At 38.7% G+C, this 20,944-nt stretch overlaps 2 protein-coding genes across 4 annotated transcripts in view; both read left to right on the top strand.

Moving 5' to 3' along the window:
• Positions 1–17,717, top strand: part of CTPS2 (CTP synthase 2) — a 62,462-nt gene extending 44,745 nt beyond the window's left edge. For all 3 annotated transcript variants that reach the window (XM_050331916.1, XM_050331915.1, XM_050331917.1), the window contains exons 15-19: positions 1,546–1,601; positions 3,541–3,637; positions 6,428–6,572; positions 14,362–14,472; positions 16,157–17,717. In XM_050331916.1, the coding sequence (XP_050187873.1) occupies positions 1,546–1,601; positions 3,541–3,637; positions 6,428–6,572; positions 14,362–14,431 (368 nt within the window). In that variant the 3' untranslated portion in view covers positions 14,432–14,472; positions 16,157–17,717. The remainder of the gene's footprint in view (positions 1–1,545; positions 1,602–3,540; positions 3,638–6,427; positions 6,573–14,361; positions 14,473–16,156) is intronic.
• RBBP7 (RB binding protein 7, chromatin remodeling factor) overlaps positions 1–20,944 on the top strand; it is a 436,269-nt gene that overhangs the window by 107,143 nt on the left and 308,182 nt on the right. The window lies entirely within an intron of this gene.

Here is a 20,944-nt window from a genome sequence, read left to right as displayed (position 1 = left end):
TGTGGACTGTGGCTTCTTATCCTACCCCTGAAGCTTTTTGGTAGAACTAACCCAAACTCCTACCCCTTATGCTCTTCCCAGACCTAAACGTTACTTCTCTAGAGTTGCCAGTGCACTTCAGCCTTAAACATCATGTGGCCTTGCTGCCTTAGTTCTTACCTTATCTTGACAATGTTTGCTAGTAGCCAGGCCCTCCTTAATAGCAGTCTCTGATCCAGCACTGCCTTGGGCCTACCCCAGCCCTGGAAACAGTGTTATTTTGGGAAATTGAAGTAATACTTGTCTCATCAGCCCATTATACAGGAGTAATATAAATGAGGCTGTAAATGTGTAAAAAGTAGTTTCTTGTTCCCTGATTACGTATGGCCATATTTCTTATATTGCCCTTCCCCTGACATTGATCTCAGCTATTACTATATTTAGCTGTGTTGAATTTACGGAATGCGTCCTTCTCGACTTTTTTAAAATGACACCTGCTTCAGCAGGAGACCAAAGTGTAATACATGTGCACATTTAATGAAAAATGTGCCTTTCTAGAGAATGCTCATGCTAGTGATCTCGTTGACTTGGGTGACACTTTTCCTAGGTGTGATATAGATATGCAAAAGTTGTTCTGTGGCCCAAACACTTAGAAAAGTTAATAAAAATTAACAAATGTTGTAACTCTTGACCAGTATTATGAATTGTTTAGATGATGACATTTATCAAAGAACCATAACAAACGCTGGTGCTTTTCTAATGCTTTACAACTTGAATGGAAATAATGGTTTTTAAGAGATGGTTCCTTAAAATTACTGCATGCACCACTTCTCATAAAATTGCGGTACTATCATTTTACAATTTTTGGAAATGTTCTTGGCAGTCTAGTTCTTGTACCAACCCCTTAGCAAGGTGGTAATTCTAATGACGTTATGGTAAATTGAGAGCAAAGTCTGAGCCATGATTGTAAGTGAGAGATATGATTGTAATCTGGTTTACTGCATACCTCTAACTTATTCCTTATTGCTGTGAAATCTGGAGTGTTCCAGATTACACAGGGGACTGCAAGAGTCATTTGGGTAATGAGATCAGGAAAATAGAAAAAAGCAATATTCTCTGTTTGTTCTTTGGAGGTATTACGCCAGCTGCCATGCATAATCTATTAAAATGGAACAGATGCTACTAAAAGCCTTCCTTCCCTGCACGTTTTGTGTACCACTGTTGTAGAACCCTGAAGGGATTTTATATTGCTTTTTTGCTCAAACATTTTTTCATTTTATTTTGAGCTTTACAATTTAAATTAGTTAAAGCATGTCCTTTAGACTCTAGTCTACCTAAGGTATTTCTGGTCAAGGAATGTTGAATAAGAATCCTGAATAAACTCAGGTGATGCTAAATTAAAAGAAACTAGTCATCACTCAGGAAAGACAGAAAGCTGGAGTGAGATGAATAGTGTCTTGTTATGTTTTACATATGACTTTTTTGAGGTTTAAATTACAAGAAATAGTTGTAACAACTATTAAAGCAACACATTGGCATTAATTTATTTTTTTGTTGTATATTCAGGGAAGCTTTATGGTGATGAAACATTTGTAGAGGAGAGACACAGGCATCGATATGAGGTAAGCACTGCTAATGTACTTTGTGCTCAAAAGTTAAATCCTGAACAAAGTGTGTTTTTATTGGTAGGTACAAAAAAGCTGATGGGAGCATAAACCAAAATTTACTAGTGGTTAGATGGTATAATTTAGATTGAAGGGAGTCTAAGTATTCTGGTCCAGCTCCCTGTTTGGAGTTGAGACAACTTTAAAATTAGATCATGCCACTCAGGGTTTTGTTCCATCTAGTTTTGAATCTCTTTCAAGACAGAGTTTCCACAATATCTTTTGACAATTTGTTCTAATGCTTAAACACTTCATTGTGAACCCTATTTTCCCTTGTATCTAACTGGAGAATTCCTTGAGCAGTTTGTCTTTTTAGTCTACGTCATGTGCTGTGCATCTCTAAGCAGAGTCTGTCTCAGTCTTCTTTATACTGTCCCGTTAGATTGTTGAAGTTAGCCGTGAGATCCACTCTTGGCTTTCTCTTTCCTAGGCTGAACAAATCCAGCTCACCCAGTCTCTCCTCCCGTGTTGCATGTGGCCCAGCCTCTAACTGTTCTGGTTGGACTTCCTATGAGCTCTCAATATTTTTTCAATCTCTTTCTTGTATTGAGGAGCCTGAGAGTAGACACAGTATTGCAGAGGTGTTCTTTGAAGTGTTCAACAGAGGGGAATAATGTCACATACTGTTTCTGTGTTAGAGAAGATGCAGTGTCTAGCAAAATGATCTTGGAGAGCAATATCAGAGATTCTTGTGAAATACTGAAAGGTAAAGGCTTGTAATCCTTGAATGCACTTGCCAGTTTGGCTTATTTAAAGGCTTAGATTATGTTTAGGTAGTGCATATTCTTTCATGGTCTAAATGTAGGCAGACTTCAGACATCTACAATAATAATGGCCAGTGTTCACGAGCGAAGATCCGGGGAAGGTCTTTACACCTTCCAGCCTGCGCATTGGATTTTTTAGGTGAGACACAGTGTGCGCGGAACTGAGCCCACCCTTTAATCCTAAGGTTCATCTGCCGGGGCCAAGCGAGCTTGGACGGTGGCAGCGAGGTCCTTAGGACGTAGGTGGATTGCTTTAAGGGCTAATGAGCTCCATCAGCCCGGGAGTGGCCCTGACCGGGAATCGAACCCGGGCCTCCGCGGTGACAGCGCCACGCCCTTACCACTAGACCACCAGGGGCTCCTGGAGACATCTACAACTCAGAGGCTAATTCACGTCACTTGCTTCCTACCATCCAGCTGTGTTTGTCCCTTGTTATGCGTCCACCTTTCTGTTTGCAAACGTCTGGGAAAAGCTGTCCAAATACTTTCAAAATACTGTCATAAGGACACGGGGTAAACTCCTAGAGTTATTTCTGAGGTAGTTCAGAAGGTGCCTTACTCCATCAGTGTCTCGAGAAGGGCCTGAACTATGGGATGTGTGCATTCTGTAACTAATTCAGACAATGTTGTTTCCTTAAAATGTGGGAGGAGAATGTGATGGTGGTAAACATGCTCAAAGTTGGAATATTAACTGAGTGGTAAGAGCATCATCAAGGAAATGAGACAGCTCACTGCAGAGCTGCTCAGTTTGAAGGAGGAGCTGAACCACAGCTTATGTCATAACCACTGAAATGCAGTGTTCAAAGAAGTCAGTCTCTACACCTAGTCTAGTGGGCCATTGGAGAAAGGAGGAATGCAAGCTGCTCAGAATCAGGAGGACAGCAAGCAGAAGGGACCCTGGCTTTAATCTTTCGAATGTTGCATAGTAACTTTTAAAATTACTGATTCATCTCTTTATTTAATAAGCATGCACACTTTTACAAATTTATACTGGAGAGTTGTTAAAACCAGAAAGCAAGAGTTCCCAACCCTTTCCCAATTCTTTCCATTCTTGTATGCATGCTAAATTACTATTAACTACTACTGTTTGTTAAACCCAAGAATAACAATTATTATTATTTTCAATATTTCAGGTGAACCCAGAATTGACTCACTGCTTTGAAGAGAAAGGTTTGAAATTTGTTGGCCATGATACAGAGGGGAACAGAATGGAAATTATTGAACTGGAAAGTGAGTGTTTTGTTTGTAGTACTTTTTGTGTGTTAAAACTGTATAAACTATAGGTTGTTAAATGACATGTAGACACAACATTAAGCTGCCATAACAGCCAAGATCATGTTGGGGGATACTGCTGACTATTTGGACTATTACAAAGGGTGAAAATAAAGAATGTGAGAGTCTTACACTTTGGAAGGGCTGTGCATGTATTTGATTATCAGGGACAAACATTCTCCTTTTCCAAAATTCTAGCTCAGGGGGATTTGGCTGTGTAGAATCATTTAGTGATTTGGGAGGTCATCTAGTCCAACCCTGTGCTTCCACACAGGGCTACATTCAAATATAAGTCAGGTTGTCAAGAGTTCTGTCAGTCAAGTTTGGGGTATCTCCAAGTATGATGTTGCTTGGACTTCACTCACCACTGCTTTTTGACTACAGCAGTCTGGCCATTTTGTGGTCTGCCCATAGTCACAGCTTCCAACTTGGATGCTAGGAAACCATATCAAAAGCCGTGTTAAAGTCAGAATTAAGGAAGAATTCTGCTTTCCCTGCATCCAAACACAAACTGTTCTCAAGCTTGTGCTGAACTATCTTCCTGTCCTTCATGTATCTGGAAATGCCTTGGAGGAGGATTTGTTTCATAATCTTGACATAAACTGAGATTAGACTGACTGTTCTGTGGTTCCTTCTTTTTGTCTTGGAGAAGGGCATGGTAACTGCCTTTTTCTGGTCATCAGGGACCTCTCATCATCACCTTGGCTCTGTAAAGATAAAAACCAGCTTCACAATGACATTACCCTGCTCCCTAAGGACCCTCAAATATTCTTAGTCAGGTCCCAATAACTAATATGTGTTCAGTTTGTTTGAGTATGTGAAATGTGTATACATACAATATAACCAAAGTATAAAACATTACTAGAGTGTGTTACTTGGAAAGGCTGTGAAATCTTCATGCTTGCAATAGAGACCTTCAGAGCTCAACTAGACAAACTGTCAGCAACCTGATTTCACTTTGAACTTGTCCCTGCTTTGAGCAGAAGGTAGGAATAGAGGCCTCCCAAGGTGCCTTCCAGTTACTTTGTGTCTCTTTCAGTTACACTCTGGTTAGAATCATTGAAAAACAGTGTGAAAATTAAATACAAAGGAAGTTCCTTTCTTACATGGAAGTGATTCAGAGAGATGAGTGACACTTTGGAAGTCTAGTAGATTTGGACTACTTTGCTAAGTAAGACAATGTCTTTTCTAAAAGATTCTGAAATAAAAGGGACCTACACTGTGTATGTTTTTTCACTGGTACACACAGTAGTTCTTCAAAACCATCCTTTTGATTTTACATGTATGTTTGGTTAACTCCTTGCTCACTGTTGGCTAGATAAGTGTCAGGCACACAAAGGTACAGGCTACTCTACAACATTTTTTTTTCCTTTTCTGTTCTTATGTGACCCCCTAAATGCCATTGGTCAAGATAACCTCCATATATAGAAACTAAAATTCATCATAAGAATACATTATTAGCCTATGGCATGCTATTTGTTGCATGATGCAGCTGAGAATTAATTTTATATACTCCATGATGTGTTGTAATTTTGAACCAGGTTTGGAATATAGACATCTACTTAGAATGTCAAGCAGCTGCACCACAGAGAGTAATCTGAGAGCAAAGGATACATTTGAATTCATAAACTACTAATTGTCATGGGTGTTCTTGGTTTGGTTTGTGCCTTGCCTCTGTTATACATGCTGATGTTGGGAGGCTACTTTGCCCTGCGTGAAACAACTTCTACAGAGAACATCATGAAATAAATCAGGCAGAATTTTTAAATTGCATGTTACTGTGAAAAGAAGAAAAGCAGGAGTAAAACCTGAAATTATTTTGTAATAGGCTGCAAGGAGACTCTGTTTACTGAAGAAAAACAGTCATCATAAGGAGTAGGGTGGGTTGGAGCAGAAGCACAGAAATAACAGTACACCTGATAGTTTAGGCAAATCTTTTAGATTTTGAAACTATTTAGTGCTTTGTCATTGAAGTTATGGGATAAATCTAGGATCCATTTTCTCCTTAAGATACAACAGCAGAGAGAAGAACAGTATACTAGACCATATGGTTTTATCTTCCTAGAAAAAAAAATCCTGATTTCTTTTTACCACCTACTCTGTACTGCAGAGAAATTCTTTGAATGTTTAGGATTATTTTGGAAAAATGTAGAACCAGAGGAAGTTTGTAGCTAGTTTTGCCCAAAGTCCTGGCACTAGAAGTGGTTAAAACAATATTCAGAGAAGGAACAGATGCTCAGCATGGAAGAGTACAAAAACATTCTTTTTTACGCATTTGAAGAAGACAGAAAAGAAGCAAAAGCAGTAGTAGAAAGGTGCTCTGAGTGAGAAACAAAGACCTGAAAATTTAAAAGAAGATGAAGCAGTATATTGTTCTGAATATATGGGCATTAATATTTTTGGAAACCAAACTATGATGAAAATAACATGGTAATTGTAACTTTGTGACTGTTCCTCTGCGTATCCCACTCCCTCCCCCCCTTACGTGTTGGTAAAGGTTTATTATTCAGCTTTTTTAAATCACAGGATGGTTTTCCCTTATATTGTCTTACTAACTTTCTGCCTCTGTTGTCAGTAGCTTTTTGTGGAAAAAAAGTTAAGTTTCCTGCTGCCTTACACTTAAATTCACATGTAGTGATCTGGCTTCTAGACACCTGTCTGAAATCTTCAATATACATTTTTTTTATTTAAGTTTTTCTAGTATCTTCTTCCTACATAGTGTAATTTTCTTTGACATCTATCTTGTAGATCACCCATATTTTGTGGGAGTTCAGTTCCACCCAGAATTTTCCTCAAGACCTATGAAACCTTCACCTCCATACCTTGGACTGTTGCTAGCAGCAACTGGGACACTCAATGCATATCTTCAGCGTGGATGTAAATTATCTCCAAGGTAATCTTTCTTTGTTACTTACCTGCAGTTTGAGAGTCACATTTTTGGAGGGACTATACCATCTTTCAATTCAGAAGTCCAGAAAAGGAAGAGGAGTTCTTCGTGTTTGTTTACTTGTTTCTGTACATGCCTGTCATAAACCCTAGTGTAAAATAACATGCAACAGAAAACACAGTTCCTGACTTTATCCTTTTCAGGAGCTATTAGGGCTGAAACCAGAACCCCACATTATAATCAGAAAGAAGTAAAAAACCTTCAGTAAATTCATGTGAAGTTGGAGGCCTCCTGTGCTAACTTCCATTGATAGTAGTTTCCTAGGGAAAGAGATTTGTTAGAGGATCAAGCAATGAAGTGAAATTCTTACCTACTTGTATTTGAATGATGATAACAACAACAAAGAAAACACTGATTTTATTTTGAGGTAGCCAAATAATAAATACTATCTTGCAGAGACAGGCCTGAAACAAAACAGTTGGGGTATCTTTAGACTTACGGAGGAGTTTTGATCTAGATCAAAAAAGCCATACTAAAACTCTGTCGTAATTCTCTTGGAAACAGAGGTTTTGGTGTATTGAATGTAGCACTATTTTTTAGCCAGTGTTAACTAATTTTTGTATATTTCAATGATATTAATAACAGAATTTCACTGTAATAGTAATAATAGAATGGTCAGAAGGAAACTTAGGGCACAATAAAAAATTTTAAAAAATCATAAAATGACTGAATAGTAATACTGAACTGATGCAACTCTGGCATATTGACTTCTCTTCTAAACCAGGCACCAAACTTATTAGTTTTGTGGGTTGGGCTGCTTGCCTTTTTTTTTCCCCCTGAGTGTTGTATTCTATTAAAATTAAGTCCTTTTGTGAAGTTGAGAAATAGAAATTTTATTCAGGTTTGAGTAATAATGGAAAATAGCCAAGCCAGACCAGACCAATCTGTTTTGGTACCCTACTGCTTTATGGGTATATCAGTTGACTTTATAAATGCAGTTCATCTTTGTTCATCCTGGCCAGTTGTGCAATAATGTACATGCAAAGAGAATGATTATTTTTGATCTGCAAACTACAGCTTGATCAAAATATTCCTATTTCCAGCTTGATTGAAATATTCCTATTACCTTAGCCTGTCATTGTTATTAGTGGTCATAATGTTAGCTACCTTTTAAAATCTGTCCTGATGCAATACACAGGTCAGAATTTTGTGGTGCTTGGCAAGGGGTAGTCTTCGAGCACAGTGATATTCTGTCTTTCCCTCTTTGTGAGTCCTCTGCCTAACGCTTGATCTCGTTTCCGAGGTCACAATATCTTTTCTCACACTGTTTCATCCCGTAGGTAAAACTATTTATCTCTCTGAGATAAAGAAAAATTACCTCAATTACTGAATGTGCCACACTTAGACTTGTTTGAATTAATCATTAAAAAAGTATACACAACTCTTCTTCTTCATGTTCATACAACAAACTCCAAACCTTAAACATTTAGCAAAGACAAAAATTCATACCCTAAAACTTATGTATAAAATTACAGATTTTACCATTTACAGCAATCAAGCAAAGCCCCTGTGTCTTGAGGAAGAACACTGGAATAGAAAAACATTTAGAGGCTAAAAGAGGAGCATTTTGCAGGGAAAAATGTTCAGAAGGGAATTTCAGTATTAATTACAGCACACCCACTCATATTAACATGTCCATCTGCTGAGTGGAAAGGATTCCCAAAGTAAACCTTTAAACCCCAGAATGCTGGTGATTTCAAGGAGCTGTAAAGCTAAGGCATGTCATAGCAAGACTGAAACAAATCTGGGGAGAGGATTTTCTGCACGACTCATCCAGCACTGCCTGCATGAGCTGTAGTCATGCTGTTGACTAGAGCAAAGATGTAACCTGAAAGAGAATTTGTGGAGATCAGCAAGTTGAACAGATTACCTAAAGTAGGCTGTTATAAAAACTGAAAGGAGAGGTAATGATGAAGTCCTGAGACAAAAGGAAATATGTATTTCAGCATGAGAGTCTTAACAGGAAACCATTACCCCAAAACATTTAATAGCCCCATAATTAGGGTGCAATTTTAGAACATCTGACACCTGGACAGAAGCCCTAGCTTCTAAGCAAAGCTAGTAGTAAATCTAAAGATGCATTACAACTCCCAGGAGAGTGCCCTAAATAAATAAAAGTGAATAAACCTTCTAGTAAAATTTTGTGAGGCCTAGTCTGGTAGAGACATAGGCACACATAGGTGTGGGCATACCTAGTTTGAGACTGGAATGTATCTTCTAGGGTAAACGTAGGTCACAGAAGCTTTGGTGTGTACAGAGACAGTCAAGAACTGAGCCAAGGATTGGAGTAACTCAGTGATGAGCTATTACTTATTCACCTGAAATGGTAGTTGGGCATTCAAGTTGCCTTTGTGGTTTCAGCCTCTCATACTTTATGGCATGAGCACCCAACCATCAAACAAAACCATGCACTTCATTTCCTTGTGAATGGTTTTAGATCATGACCTTTTCCACATCTTTCCATGGAAATACTGAAGGCAACATTTCATATAGAAGTGAGGCAGGTGGAGGCTTCTAGTTTACATCTTTCATTTTCAAGGACAGAGAAAACTAGATCCACATGAGTCTCTCAAAGCATACAATACCACAAATACACTGCTTTGTAAGAGAAAACAGAAGGTTTTAATAGAAAACTAGTGGATGAAGAGGGGAACTTCACATGTAATGTTGTTGGCTTTTACAGAGTCTTACATAGTTTCATTTGGAAAAAGTAATAAAAACTGGCTTATCTTTGTGAACAGTGTAGTATGCAGAATCACTGATGTACAATAAAGCCGTGTTGCTGGTTTGTTTTGGTTTGTTGGGTTTTAGGGTTATTTTTCCCATAGCAAGTTTAGCATCAGCAGGCTTTATTTCTTTCTTGTCCTCAACCACCATCTTTATTAATGGCCTGCAAGAGTAAGCCAGAGTACATTAATTATATTTGCAAATAATGTCATTTAAATAAGAGCTGAAAGCACTACTCAGAACAAAGAAATAACATAAAAGTATGTAGGGAATTTAGAAATCTGTGCTGCGTATAATGACATCTTTGGAGGAAGAGGATAAAAAGCTGAAGATAAATAATTTAAACACAAAGATTCAATAGGTGGGAGAAAATGTAGAGAGAGATGTTCCTAGGTGAGAAAGTGTGGGCAGCTATGACTGCTGCCAAAAGAAATTTTTGCAGATCGTTAGTGAATATACTAATGTGAGGCACCAATCCAATGCCATCACATTGCATTGGAGTACTCTCTTGAATGGAGTACTCTCTTAAGTTTTAGGCATGTTACTAATAAAAAATGACTTATGAGTTGTGTTCAGAGATAAGGAATGAAAGTGGCCAGAGAACAGAAGGAGTGATGCATTAAAAAAAACACCAGAAACCTCAGAAAATTTGCCTATGTGGTGCTTACTACACTAACATGGTCCAACTATCTTCCAAATCAGCTATGGAGGAAAGTTTGGGTGAGCATCTCTGCACAGAACAGAAAACAACCTGTGTGACATGTTCTGGTGTGTGAGAGGCAAAAGCAGTATGGGCAGGGCTATCTCTGATGTCCCCTGTACATTGTCCCCAGTCAAGAACACATCTGGCACAGCATCTGCCATTGACCAAATCCAGACATATCATATTAAACTGAAGGAAATTGTGTGATTTGAAGACTGTCAAGAGAGCAGCAAGAGAAGGGCTACTCCACAAAAGATGACAATCCAGGAGCCAGAGGTGGCAGCTGTTCTGGTAGGGAGAGGACCAGCAGGAGTTGGTACTGCAATCTCCAGGGAAGGCAAGGGGTCTGGCTCCAGTGACAATCACCACTGGGGAAGGCCCTGGGTGAGGATGGTCTGGGCAGCAAAGACTTCTTGTTACCCTCAGAGCTCTTACAGAAAACTATGGAGGAGTTTTAAAGGAAATCTCTGAAACATAGTGGCATTTAGTAATGGTTAGTTATGTCATCTACTTTGTCATTTAAGTGTTAGATGTTTACAGTGAAGACCCTTCTGAGCTAGTCACCTCAAGTCTTTTTCTGTAGTCATTAAGTGAAAGTGCACTGCAAGGAGCCAAATAGCTCATTATAATTGTTATGTGGGTCACATACACATTATATGCTGCAAGTGCCTGTTTCTCTCCACTGATTGTAAGAAGCTGGTGGTAACTATCTGAGATGAAGATGTTATCCTAGGCCCAGTTATGTGAGTGCAGGTGTCTGGCAGGTTGGGACTGGGGAGTCTCAGGTATGTCCTGAGGGAATCCTTAATGAAATGGTGTTCTGTTGAAGCATAGCATTGTATAATGATGATCATCTTAGTAAATTTTATATAATTTCTTTGACCATGTAATGATCATAGAAATGTGCACTGAATATGGGTGACCGCAGTTATAACCATTGCACAATCAAATATGCATTTATTCTAAGTAATGTTGTAATGACTATATTATCTTTAATAATTCAACTTTTGGGGAGGAAATAAATTATAATAATTGACAGATTTCCTTTTGCTGGGTTTTCAAAAGCTAAACAATTGTTTGTTTTAAATAACCACAGCCTGTACTAAATCTAATTACATTTATCTTTAATTTGCACTGAGAAAGAAATGCATTTAACTTGGCTCCTGCCTTTGCTGGGCATAGCATTACTGTAACAATTGCTTAAATTGCTTATATTTCTGGAAAATGAGTTTTTTGTCAATTTTACATTAAAAAGAAAAGAAAAAAAGCTCCTCTGAAACTGTCAATACTTTGTTTCTAAAGAATGTGAATTTTCCAAGTGAAACAAACAGAATGTTCAAGGACTACCCATTTTACAGTTGCCTGTGTTTCTTAATAAGAACACTGAAAGCAGGCAGTGTGGTGCTTTTGAGGAGCTGTTTGGAAAATATAGGTTTAAAATTGATCTCGAGTCTTAATTCTAGTGATTTTGCAGCTTAGGTGATGCATTCCAGCTACATGTCACGTGGCCCCAGCAGTCAGCTGCCTTCTGTACCATACCAATAGGCAATCTTTTCACCTGGCTTCCTTACATGCTTTAGACTGAAGAATAGCAGAGGGATGATGATGCTTCTCTCAGTAGAAAAGCAAGATCTGCAAGGGGCATTAATTTGATAATAATGGAGCACAAGGAGGGGAAAGCTCTTTTTATTGCTTACATCTTGAGAAGACAGGGATCTGAGGATGGGTGAACTTCAAAACAAAACCCTGTAATGTAATTTCTCTGCAAAGGATGTTTTCTTTGCTTAAGTCAGGAAATATGTTGCAGTTCACTGCAAGGTGAAATGCCAGCTAGGTGCTAGGAGGTGTTCCATGTTAACTCAAGGTGTTTCGCATTAACTCCAGTTGACTCTAAAGGGAAATACCAGCTAGGTACTGGTTAATGTTTCACTCTGCAGTGCATATATTTCCATTAACTACAGCTAGACTAGGTGTTAGGATCAAAGTGACCAAAATTCCTCATCTTAAATGCTGAAGTGACTGACTGGGTGCAGTGACACTGCATACTCTCGAGTTTTGTTAGGAATACAGCTGCTGGGGTTAGATCTTATATCTGGTGGCCTTAGATCTTCTCAGTATCTGCTTTTTGTTGGACTCCACTATTATAAGAATGCCTCTAAAACCTGTGTCCCTGGGTGGCGGAGGATGAGAGTACTGGATGGGGATCAGCACCTATTTGCCTTCTGGGCAGTTCTCCACTCACCTCACTGGTCCCTGAGCATTTTTCCTTAAGCATCTGACTCCCATACTTTGTTGTATACAGAGCTCTGGCATGTTTTTTGGCTGTGACTGTCACTGGGCAGCAGAGCTAATTTAAAAAAAAAAAGTTCTCTGAAGACTTTGGTCCTAAATCAGGCCAGTCGTAAGATTACACTGCTCTCTACAATCACAGTTTTAATCTGTTCTGTGGATGGTATTTGCTGTTTTACTGTGATGTGAAAATACAGAACTGTTTAATAATGCTGAATTTTTGTTCCATGTTTCCATGGGTACTTTCAGAAAAAAGTAAGTACAGCGTCGGTGATGTTGTGTTTGTCTGTGTGCATCTGGCATGCTTGATCATACTGTTAACAACACTTTCCTCACTTGAACTGTGTAATTGATTGCCAGCTGGTGAAATGATCAAATTGAGCATTTCACACTAGGCTGATATGACACGCTCTTTGTAAGAACCACATCAGCAGTGTGTGTGTCATGCAAAGAAAGGGCAGAATGCTGGAGGCAAAACCTTAATGTTAGGACAGCCAGAATAGATATGCTGTCTTATACAGAATTTGGTACAGTGATTGCTGTAACTGTGGGAGGTTTTCTTAACAGTCAGAGGTAGAAATGAAATGAGATGACTGCTGGTACCATTCTTCCTGTCCCAAGCTATTTAAAGGCTGGGTTTTTTACCTGTACTTTCTTGGTTTTTCTTTTCACTTGGAGAAGAGACAATGAAATTCAGGGTACAAAGCAGTGCTCAATAACAAACATTAGTATAGCTGAGTGCAGTTTGTTCACTGTTCCGCATTGCAGTCTCGATCAAAGATCTCCAGCTGTGAGGCTACATAGTTCCCCTTGAAACATTACCCAGCAGGCAGTCACTGGGGATCCACAGATAAGGCTGTGTCTGGGTGAGTCATGGGCTGCTTATGTGCTTGATGTCTGAGACGGAGATCTGCCCCTCTGCTCAGGTGGGGAGCATGACCTGACTGAGGTCCTGTTGGCTGGAGGATAAGGTGTATGTGGTAAAAGTGAGATGTGACAAGACAGGTGTGCAGAGGCTGGTAGAGTTGGTACCCAAAACTGTCACGGTGAGGTCTGAGATCCCCACCTGTGCTGTGTTAACAATAACCTGTGCTCTGGTTGTCATGGGATTATCATTCTGTCCTGGAATTGTCATGGGGCTGACCAGAATTACTGCTGCTCAAATGTACTTGTGAGTTCCCTGGGCTCCCTTTGCTGGCTTCTGATCTTGGGAAATTCAAATATATGGAAAGCGAAATGTAGAAATGAAGTATGGTAGGGGTAAGTTGAGGCTGGAGGTACTTCTGGAGTGCACTTAGAGTTAAGATAAACCTGGACACCCAATAGACGTCACAGCTGACTGAAAATATGGTTGGTGGGCACTTATTTCTCTCAGTTGCTGTGGTGATTCCTGTTCTTCACTGTTTTCCCTGTTCTGAGCACTTATAAAACAATCACTTGCATGGCTGTTTGTTCTGTGAAAACCAATCTGCTTCTCTCAGGAAACAGCAGAAGGGGATAAAACCTTGGAAAAAACTGTCAGGATATTGCTTGGTGCAATGAAAATGATTTATGTTCTGACTGGAAGAACAAAAATTGTAATTTAAGTGTTAGTTGAAGAATTCTGAGTAAATAAAGTTAACTTTCTCTTCGGTCAAAACAATGATTATCATAAAGGAGAAATTCCTTTTATTCTTGTTCTGAATACCTGTTATTCCCCATGTTGTTAATCATGATTGTAGACACACAGCACTAGCAAACTGTAGAATGAATGTACAAGAGCCAAGCAAAAAAAAAAATTGAGCATACTATTTATTAGGTAGAATATTTTTTCTTGTCAGGTCTTAAACTCCAAACTTAAGCCCATTCCTTTAGAGAAAGATGTTCTAAAATACAATGTTTTAAGCATGAGCTTTAAGAAGTTTTCTGGAAATGGGTTGCATTTGAGGAAAGTGTTGATCATATGCATCATGGGTTGGAGGGTTTGAAATAAAATACTTGGTTTAGATCCTTCTGAATGCTTTTTGCTTCTAACAGCGACAGCTACAGTGACCTAAGCGATGACAGTTCTCCAGAAAAAGAGTTTCCTAATCCTGGCACAAGCTGAAATGATTGTATGAGATTACAGAAATGGATGATGCTATTGAGGTAAACTGAATCATTTTGATACTTCTTTATGGTACTTATTTCTTCTAGACTTAAAACAGGAGACAAACTTAACCTAATTCTCCCTTTTGTTTCAAATCCCATCTGAGAGCTTATGTCTTCTTTCTTGCCTGCAGCACTTAATTGTTTTCGTCTTCTGCTGCTTAACTCTGTAATTGTGATATTAAAGTCTGCTAAGTGTTTTGGGTGCATCTTATGTGTAGGATGCTATACAAAATCAAGTTGTGTTACTGTTTGAAGATATATTGAAAATACATTTTTAAATTATGTCTTATTTTTTTGCTACTTCAGTTTGCAAGTTGAAATCACTTTGAGTACACTGTGTAGACATGACTTTTTATTTTACATTAATACTCATCTTTAGTTGCATTTGATGCATTGATACCACAAAGAAATCCCAAAATAAGTACTTGGATTTAATCTACAGAGTGATAGAGATACAAACAAGTTTTATAAAATCATAGCTTTGTTTGACACGGGCTTTGCCACAGCAGTGTTGGATCATTTATTTATTACCTGTATGGTAGTCATAAATTTAATTTCAGTTCGAAAGTTGTATTTTCTATAACTCACCTGATCTCTGCAGGATCTGGGCTTGAAACTTAGCCTTATTCTATTTTTGCTATGCAGATTCACCAGAGTTGTGGCTGGTATGGCACTCTGAGTTATGCTTTTCCATTTTTCTGAGCACTTCTGTAAGCAGGACACAACTTTCCCCTCTGATTTCATTCCTCTCACGTGGTGTAGTCATTAAGCAGCTGTGCCAAACAGACAATTAAGGCTACACATGAATGATGCATGTCTGCCTGATGGTCTCCTGATTGAAGTACTGGCATGAGATGCTAGAAATTGGAGTTCAGTCCTTAGTTGCAGCCTGGGTTTCTTCTGGGATTTTTAATTTTTTCTTTTCCACTCTCATGTACCACATGTTAAAAATAATAATCCATCCTGAAATCACAAGAGCAGAGAACAGAATATTAAATGATTTCATGACCTGGTACATATCAGTACAGTACTGATGCATGTCCTAAAATGATCCAAGAAATAAGTAGGCAGAATGTGCCTTTTCACTCTTACCTGGATCCTTCCCACCTCCTATCATCACAATGGTTCTGTTTCTTGAGACCAGCACAAAGTACAGGACAGCCCTTTTAGCTTTGTCCGTACTTTGCTCCATGGAATTTATGAATGGTTGTTCTCTGTTTACTGTTGCAGCTCTGACTTGTTCAGTGCTTGGATGAATGTACTTTTGTGATACTTTTAAGTGGTTATCAGTAGTCAGGTTGGTTTCGTTTGAATGTGTCACTAGTGGATACCAATTGTATTCAACAGAATTACTCTAGAAAGGACTAAATAACTATATCTGGATATGAAAGAAGGGTAGACGCATTGGCTTATTTATTTTTATCTCATGCTTAATTCTACTCATTAATCAGAGCTGGGTACACATGTAGACTAGGTTTAGCTTTGTGGACTTGTTTTGTGCTGTTTGAAGCAGATTAAACGAATCTACTTTAGTATTTACCATAGGACTACTTTGCAGTCAGTCAGCAGATTTGAGTGAAAATTACATGACATGAAATAAACTGAGTTACAGAGGAAATATTTTTAATCATTGATTTTTTTACATTTATTTTTCCTTCCCCTCCTTCTTTTTATGTTACAGAAACTTGGGAACAGGACAATATTGAATAGAAGAAAGTAGAAGAGTAAGCTGCTTACAGTTCTCATACTGTCTCCTCCACTACTGCTTTCAATAATTCTCATTACAGATGACAGTTTAACTATCCTGTAGCGAAAACTGTTCTGTGTAAATGCTGTTTCTCTTTAAAAGTTACAAAAAAGTTGTGCACCTTAGCTGTTAATCATTATTGATCTTGTCCTATATTTCAGAGTGATCTCAGGTGAATATGTATTAATTCACTAGTTCACAGCTGTTCTTGATTTGAAGAAAGATTTGACTGGTTTCAGTTTGCCTTTGAACAGGAAGACAAAATGCACTAGTTCTTGGGAGTGAGTGAGAGTGCACTAAAACATTTAAGGGAAAATTGTCTTATTCCTGAGCAGTAGAAAACTGTTTCAGATTTGTTTCCCTATGAAGCTTGTATATATATTTTTTTTAACCTTTTTTGATGTTCAATATGTACAAATGAAAAATCGTTGCTGTATTTCAGCTCTTTGTGATTGTAATAATTAGTGTTGGATACACATTTTTTCACTTTGCTCTTATAAGTGATTTGATTCCACATAAGTTCATTTGCTCTGTTTCTTCTGGAAGTCTGGTAATACTGACCTACAAAATTACAGAAGCGATATTAGAAGCTGGTTTTGTATTTGTATTTTGTAAGAGAGAAAGTAAATACAATCATACTGAACACTTGTGTGAAAGCTGTAGAAGAACCAGTCACAAACCTGGAGTGTTTTCTAGGATCCAGCTATGCAACACTCAGTTAATTTCAGTAAATGAGTATAAAGTGAATTAAGTAAGGTTCACCCTCGTTTTCCTGCATCCAATGACCACTCCCCTGTCACAGCACTTATTCCCCAGTCGAATACAATGATGTATTTCAATTTAGAAATCAGCAAGTTCTTCCATGCGTGACAACTGCTAGCAGCCCTGCAAAGCCAGGACTGGAGCCTAAATTGCTGAGACAGAAGAGGAAGGCGAGAGGTGCTGTACTGGGTGTAAGGCTGGATCCCAGTAGCAGTAGGGCATTATCAAACCTGTCACAGGAGCTGGACCTGAGCTATGTTACTGACGGGCTCCAGATGCCTAAAATGCACTTTCCTATAAAGAAAAATTCTGAATTCTGAGTGTTGTGTTTCATTTTGGTTTTGTGTGAATGACTTTTTTAAAACTCATCAAAAATTAAATATCTGCACAAAATTAAAAAGCACCATCTCCCTTATTACAGCTTTGTAAAACATCAAGTTTGAAGCTTTGCATTGCTCTAGAAAATCTCAGGTTACACAGCCAATTTATCTTTTCACTAAAAGAAGCTTTAATGGTAGTGAAATATAAAATGTATTCCTATGACAGTACTTTTCTAAAGTAGTTTACAAATGCGTGCCTTAGAAAGAGTTATTGACAGAATTGATATCACTGTGTGTCTTCCCCAATGAGAGACACTGGCCACTGGTTTGTGAAAAGTGAAGAATTTCCTAAGATTGTCTATAATGTGCAAATGTATTTTCAAAATATTTTCAATAAATGGTGTTATTTGGAAGTGTTTTGATACCTAGTAAAGAATCATTGTGACAGTTGTGAACTGTGGTGTCAAGGAGGGAATTGTTCATTTTTTCATGTCCCAATTGTATTGTCTGTGAGAAACTGTCTTTTATCAAAAAAAAAAAAAAAAAGTGTATCTTTTTTGAACCTGTAGATTTTACGAGCCTAAAGATAGCCAGTACTAGCTAAACTGCTCCCTTTGGGAAAACCTGACTGAAGATCAGTTGGCTATGCTGGAAGATGACGTTTAAAATCTACGCCTGCCTCACCCAGAAAGTGGTCCTGTGCTGATTCACCAGCTACATTCATGTTTTTCCTCACAGCAAGTTTGATAGCTTGTTTGAGTTGGACCAGAAACTCTGCTTGTTTTTAAACAAGGGGAGCAGCATCCAAATTTGGATGTGACTGCGGAGTAGGTATTGCACTTAACTGACACTGTGGAGAGCTGTATCTTACTGAGTGTTTCTAGTAAAGTACTGCATCTGAGCAGCACAGGTACCTGTTTCACTGTAAGCTTTACAGGTGAGGTCCTTTAGCACCTGCCTAACATATTTTAACATCGACTACCTTGAAGCTGAAGTTTCTTTTGCTTATTTAGCAGTTCGGAGAGATAACCTTCATGTGCTGGTGTAATGCCTGCAGAGGTTGAATCTAATGGATCTAATTGATACATATATCCAAGTTTTCCTGAGACACTGAGGAGGGTTCGCTCAGCCAAACATACCATTCCTCATGAGGGAGTACTTGTGGAAGGGTGGGCCAGATCCTGCACTAGGTTGCTGTTTTTCTGAAGCCAATGAAGTATGGTCATATTAATATCCCACAAAAATATGACTTTGTTGATTCAGAGTAGTACTGAAGAGGGCTTACTGTGACTCAGGATTCATGGGTCTCAGATGCCTGCAGAGGAATTCAGGAGAAGTATACTTAAGCCCCAACTTACCAGAAAAAAACTAGAGGTTTTGAGCAATAGCTTAAAAGTAGAGGTTGAGTTCACTGCAAGATTCTGGGTAAGCAGGAATTGTAGCCCCAAGCTAAAGAAAGTCTTCAGGAAAGAAAAGGTAGATTGTCAACAATCAGAAGGGCAGGGGCTTGCTGTCCAGAAGGATATGGAGGAGTTTAAGAGAGGGTCAAGTGTAAGAGTGTGATTTTCTGACCTGAGCTAACCTCTTCACAGGAGCTATGTTGCAGCTACCATATAAAGTGAAAGGTTCTCCCTAAACTCTGTGTGTATCAGTAGGAAGTGTGATTACAGCATATAGGACTCCTGAGCCAGGTTGCCTACAGCTGGCAGTGAAGCCAGATCAGCATGGAAGTGAACAGGAGCTGTGGAAGACTGTGTGGGACTGGCTGAAGCTCATTTCCTGCAACTTCGCTGCTTGCATGTGAGGTGACTAAATATGCTGAGAAAGGGATCAAGGTGGAGCAAGGAGGTGATCAGACTAACATTTCTCTTGGGAGAGCACGTGGCCTCCTCCAGTATCCTGCAGAAACTCCCCTTCTGCAACATGATGGGAAGTAAACACGATACAATCATTATCTGTACCTAGGACTAAATAACACCTCATCCTTGCATGCAAGAAGGAGGAGGCTTCTTCACTGGAACATCTGCATGAAAGTTGTGGTATATTTCTGTACTTCAGCATTTTATCCCACATAGTGCTTAGCTTTTCCCTGCTAGCATAGTGAATCAGTAGCTGTTAGCTCTGTGATAACTTCCAGACAAACTCTTCCCCTTACCGCTTCAGCCTGTCCCTACTGTTGACATGGTCAGCGCTTTGTTCAAGGATTTCACATGTTTTCCCAATTAGCAGCTTTTATATTTTTGATGGCTTTGAACTTAATATCTCAGATATTTCTTAATTTGTCGGGTTCTCAGTACTGTCTAGATGTTTCAAGTATTCAGCTGTATCTGAATTGCTAACTACTATGTGATAACAAGGTGAAATGAGGTAAGGACTCATCTGAACTAATTAGATGAGAAGAATATACATATGTTCTACTGTATAGGAGGTTCATATTTATATAATTCCCCTAAAATGACTCAGAATATTTACATAAGCATCTATTTTATGTCTGAAGAAAATGTCTGTGTTGCCTCAACTGGAAATTCACTCTGAGTAGCAATTCCAGAAATGTTGATTTTCCAATCTCTGGCTGATTCTCTTGATTTTATCTATAAGCTTTTTTTTAACTTTTTTTTTTTTTTAATGTGAATTAACTTTTCATGCATCACAGAAATGGACTGGTTGTTCTGTTGGCCTTTATTCCTATACAAGTGAGTCATCTTCAGTTCTGTCTGGTTCCTTGCTCCTTAAGAGACCTCATGGATTGCAGGATTTAACATCCTGCTCTGACCTAGCTGACCTACTACTAGAGTAATGTCTATTAAACTGTCTTTCATCTTGTAAAATCTGTGTACTTTAATCTTTACACTTTGATGGTTTGTTTGTACGTGGAATATTTTCTCTGCTTATAACATCCTACTTCATTTGAGGAAATTGGTTGCCTTACTGGACTCCTGGTAACATTCTCTCACAGATTTGGATCAGAGCCTAGAAAACCAGCTTTACCTGAATTGTGGACATTCTGTGTTTCAGAAGTGCTCCTGGAAAGGCAAGTCTGTCTTTTCTACCTTTATGGGCCCTCTGTTCATATTTTAGGAAACTTTACAGTTGGAAGATGCAAGTGAAGGTAACAGTAGCATAGTTTGGATAGCCTAGGAATTGATCCAAGTCTTTGAATAAAGCATAGTCCAAAACTCCATATATTTAAAGGAATACTTAGGGCAGTCTGCTCTGAGCTTCCACATGACATAAGCTCACCCAGGTACAGCTTCAATAAACCTCTGATTTCACAGAGTCAATCTGAGAAATAAAAATATTACCTCAGTTGTCTTTCAGCTTGAATATTGCTTTTGCTGCATTTAGAACATGCTCCTCATTGTCTAAGTATAAATTAGCAATTTGGAGAAATAATGTAGTTTTGGAGCAAACCCTCTTCATTCACTACGTGTGATTGGTTTCCTACAGCAGCTGCACCAGACCTGAGATCCTTTTGGAGGAAATAAAACTGAAGATCCGTTCCAAAAGCTGGTGTGATTCAGTTCTGAAAGCACCTGGAGAAGCACAGTGCCATGGATGCCTCCAACACTGAGTGTTTGCCAATAGAAGGCTGTCAAACCGTGAAGTGTTCTGTGACACCCAGAAATGGTTCCTATCCTGT

This window comes from Myiozetetes cayanensis, unplaced genomic scaffold, assembly GCF_022539395.1.
Source record: "Myiozetetes cayanensis isolate MyiCay16 unplaced genomic scaffold, myiCay2020 scf5-8, whole genome shotgun sequence".
Taxonomy (NCBI): domain Eukaryota; kingdom Metazoa; phylum Chordata; class Aves; order Passeriformes; family Tyrannidae; genus Myiozetetes; species Myiozetetes cayanensis.
This window is presented reverse-complemented; position numbering and strand designations above follow the sequence as displayed.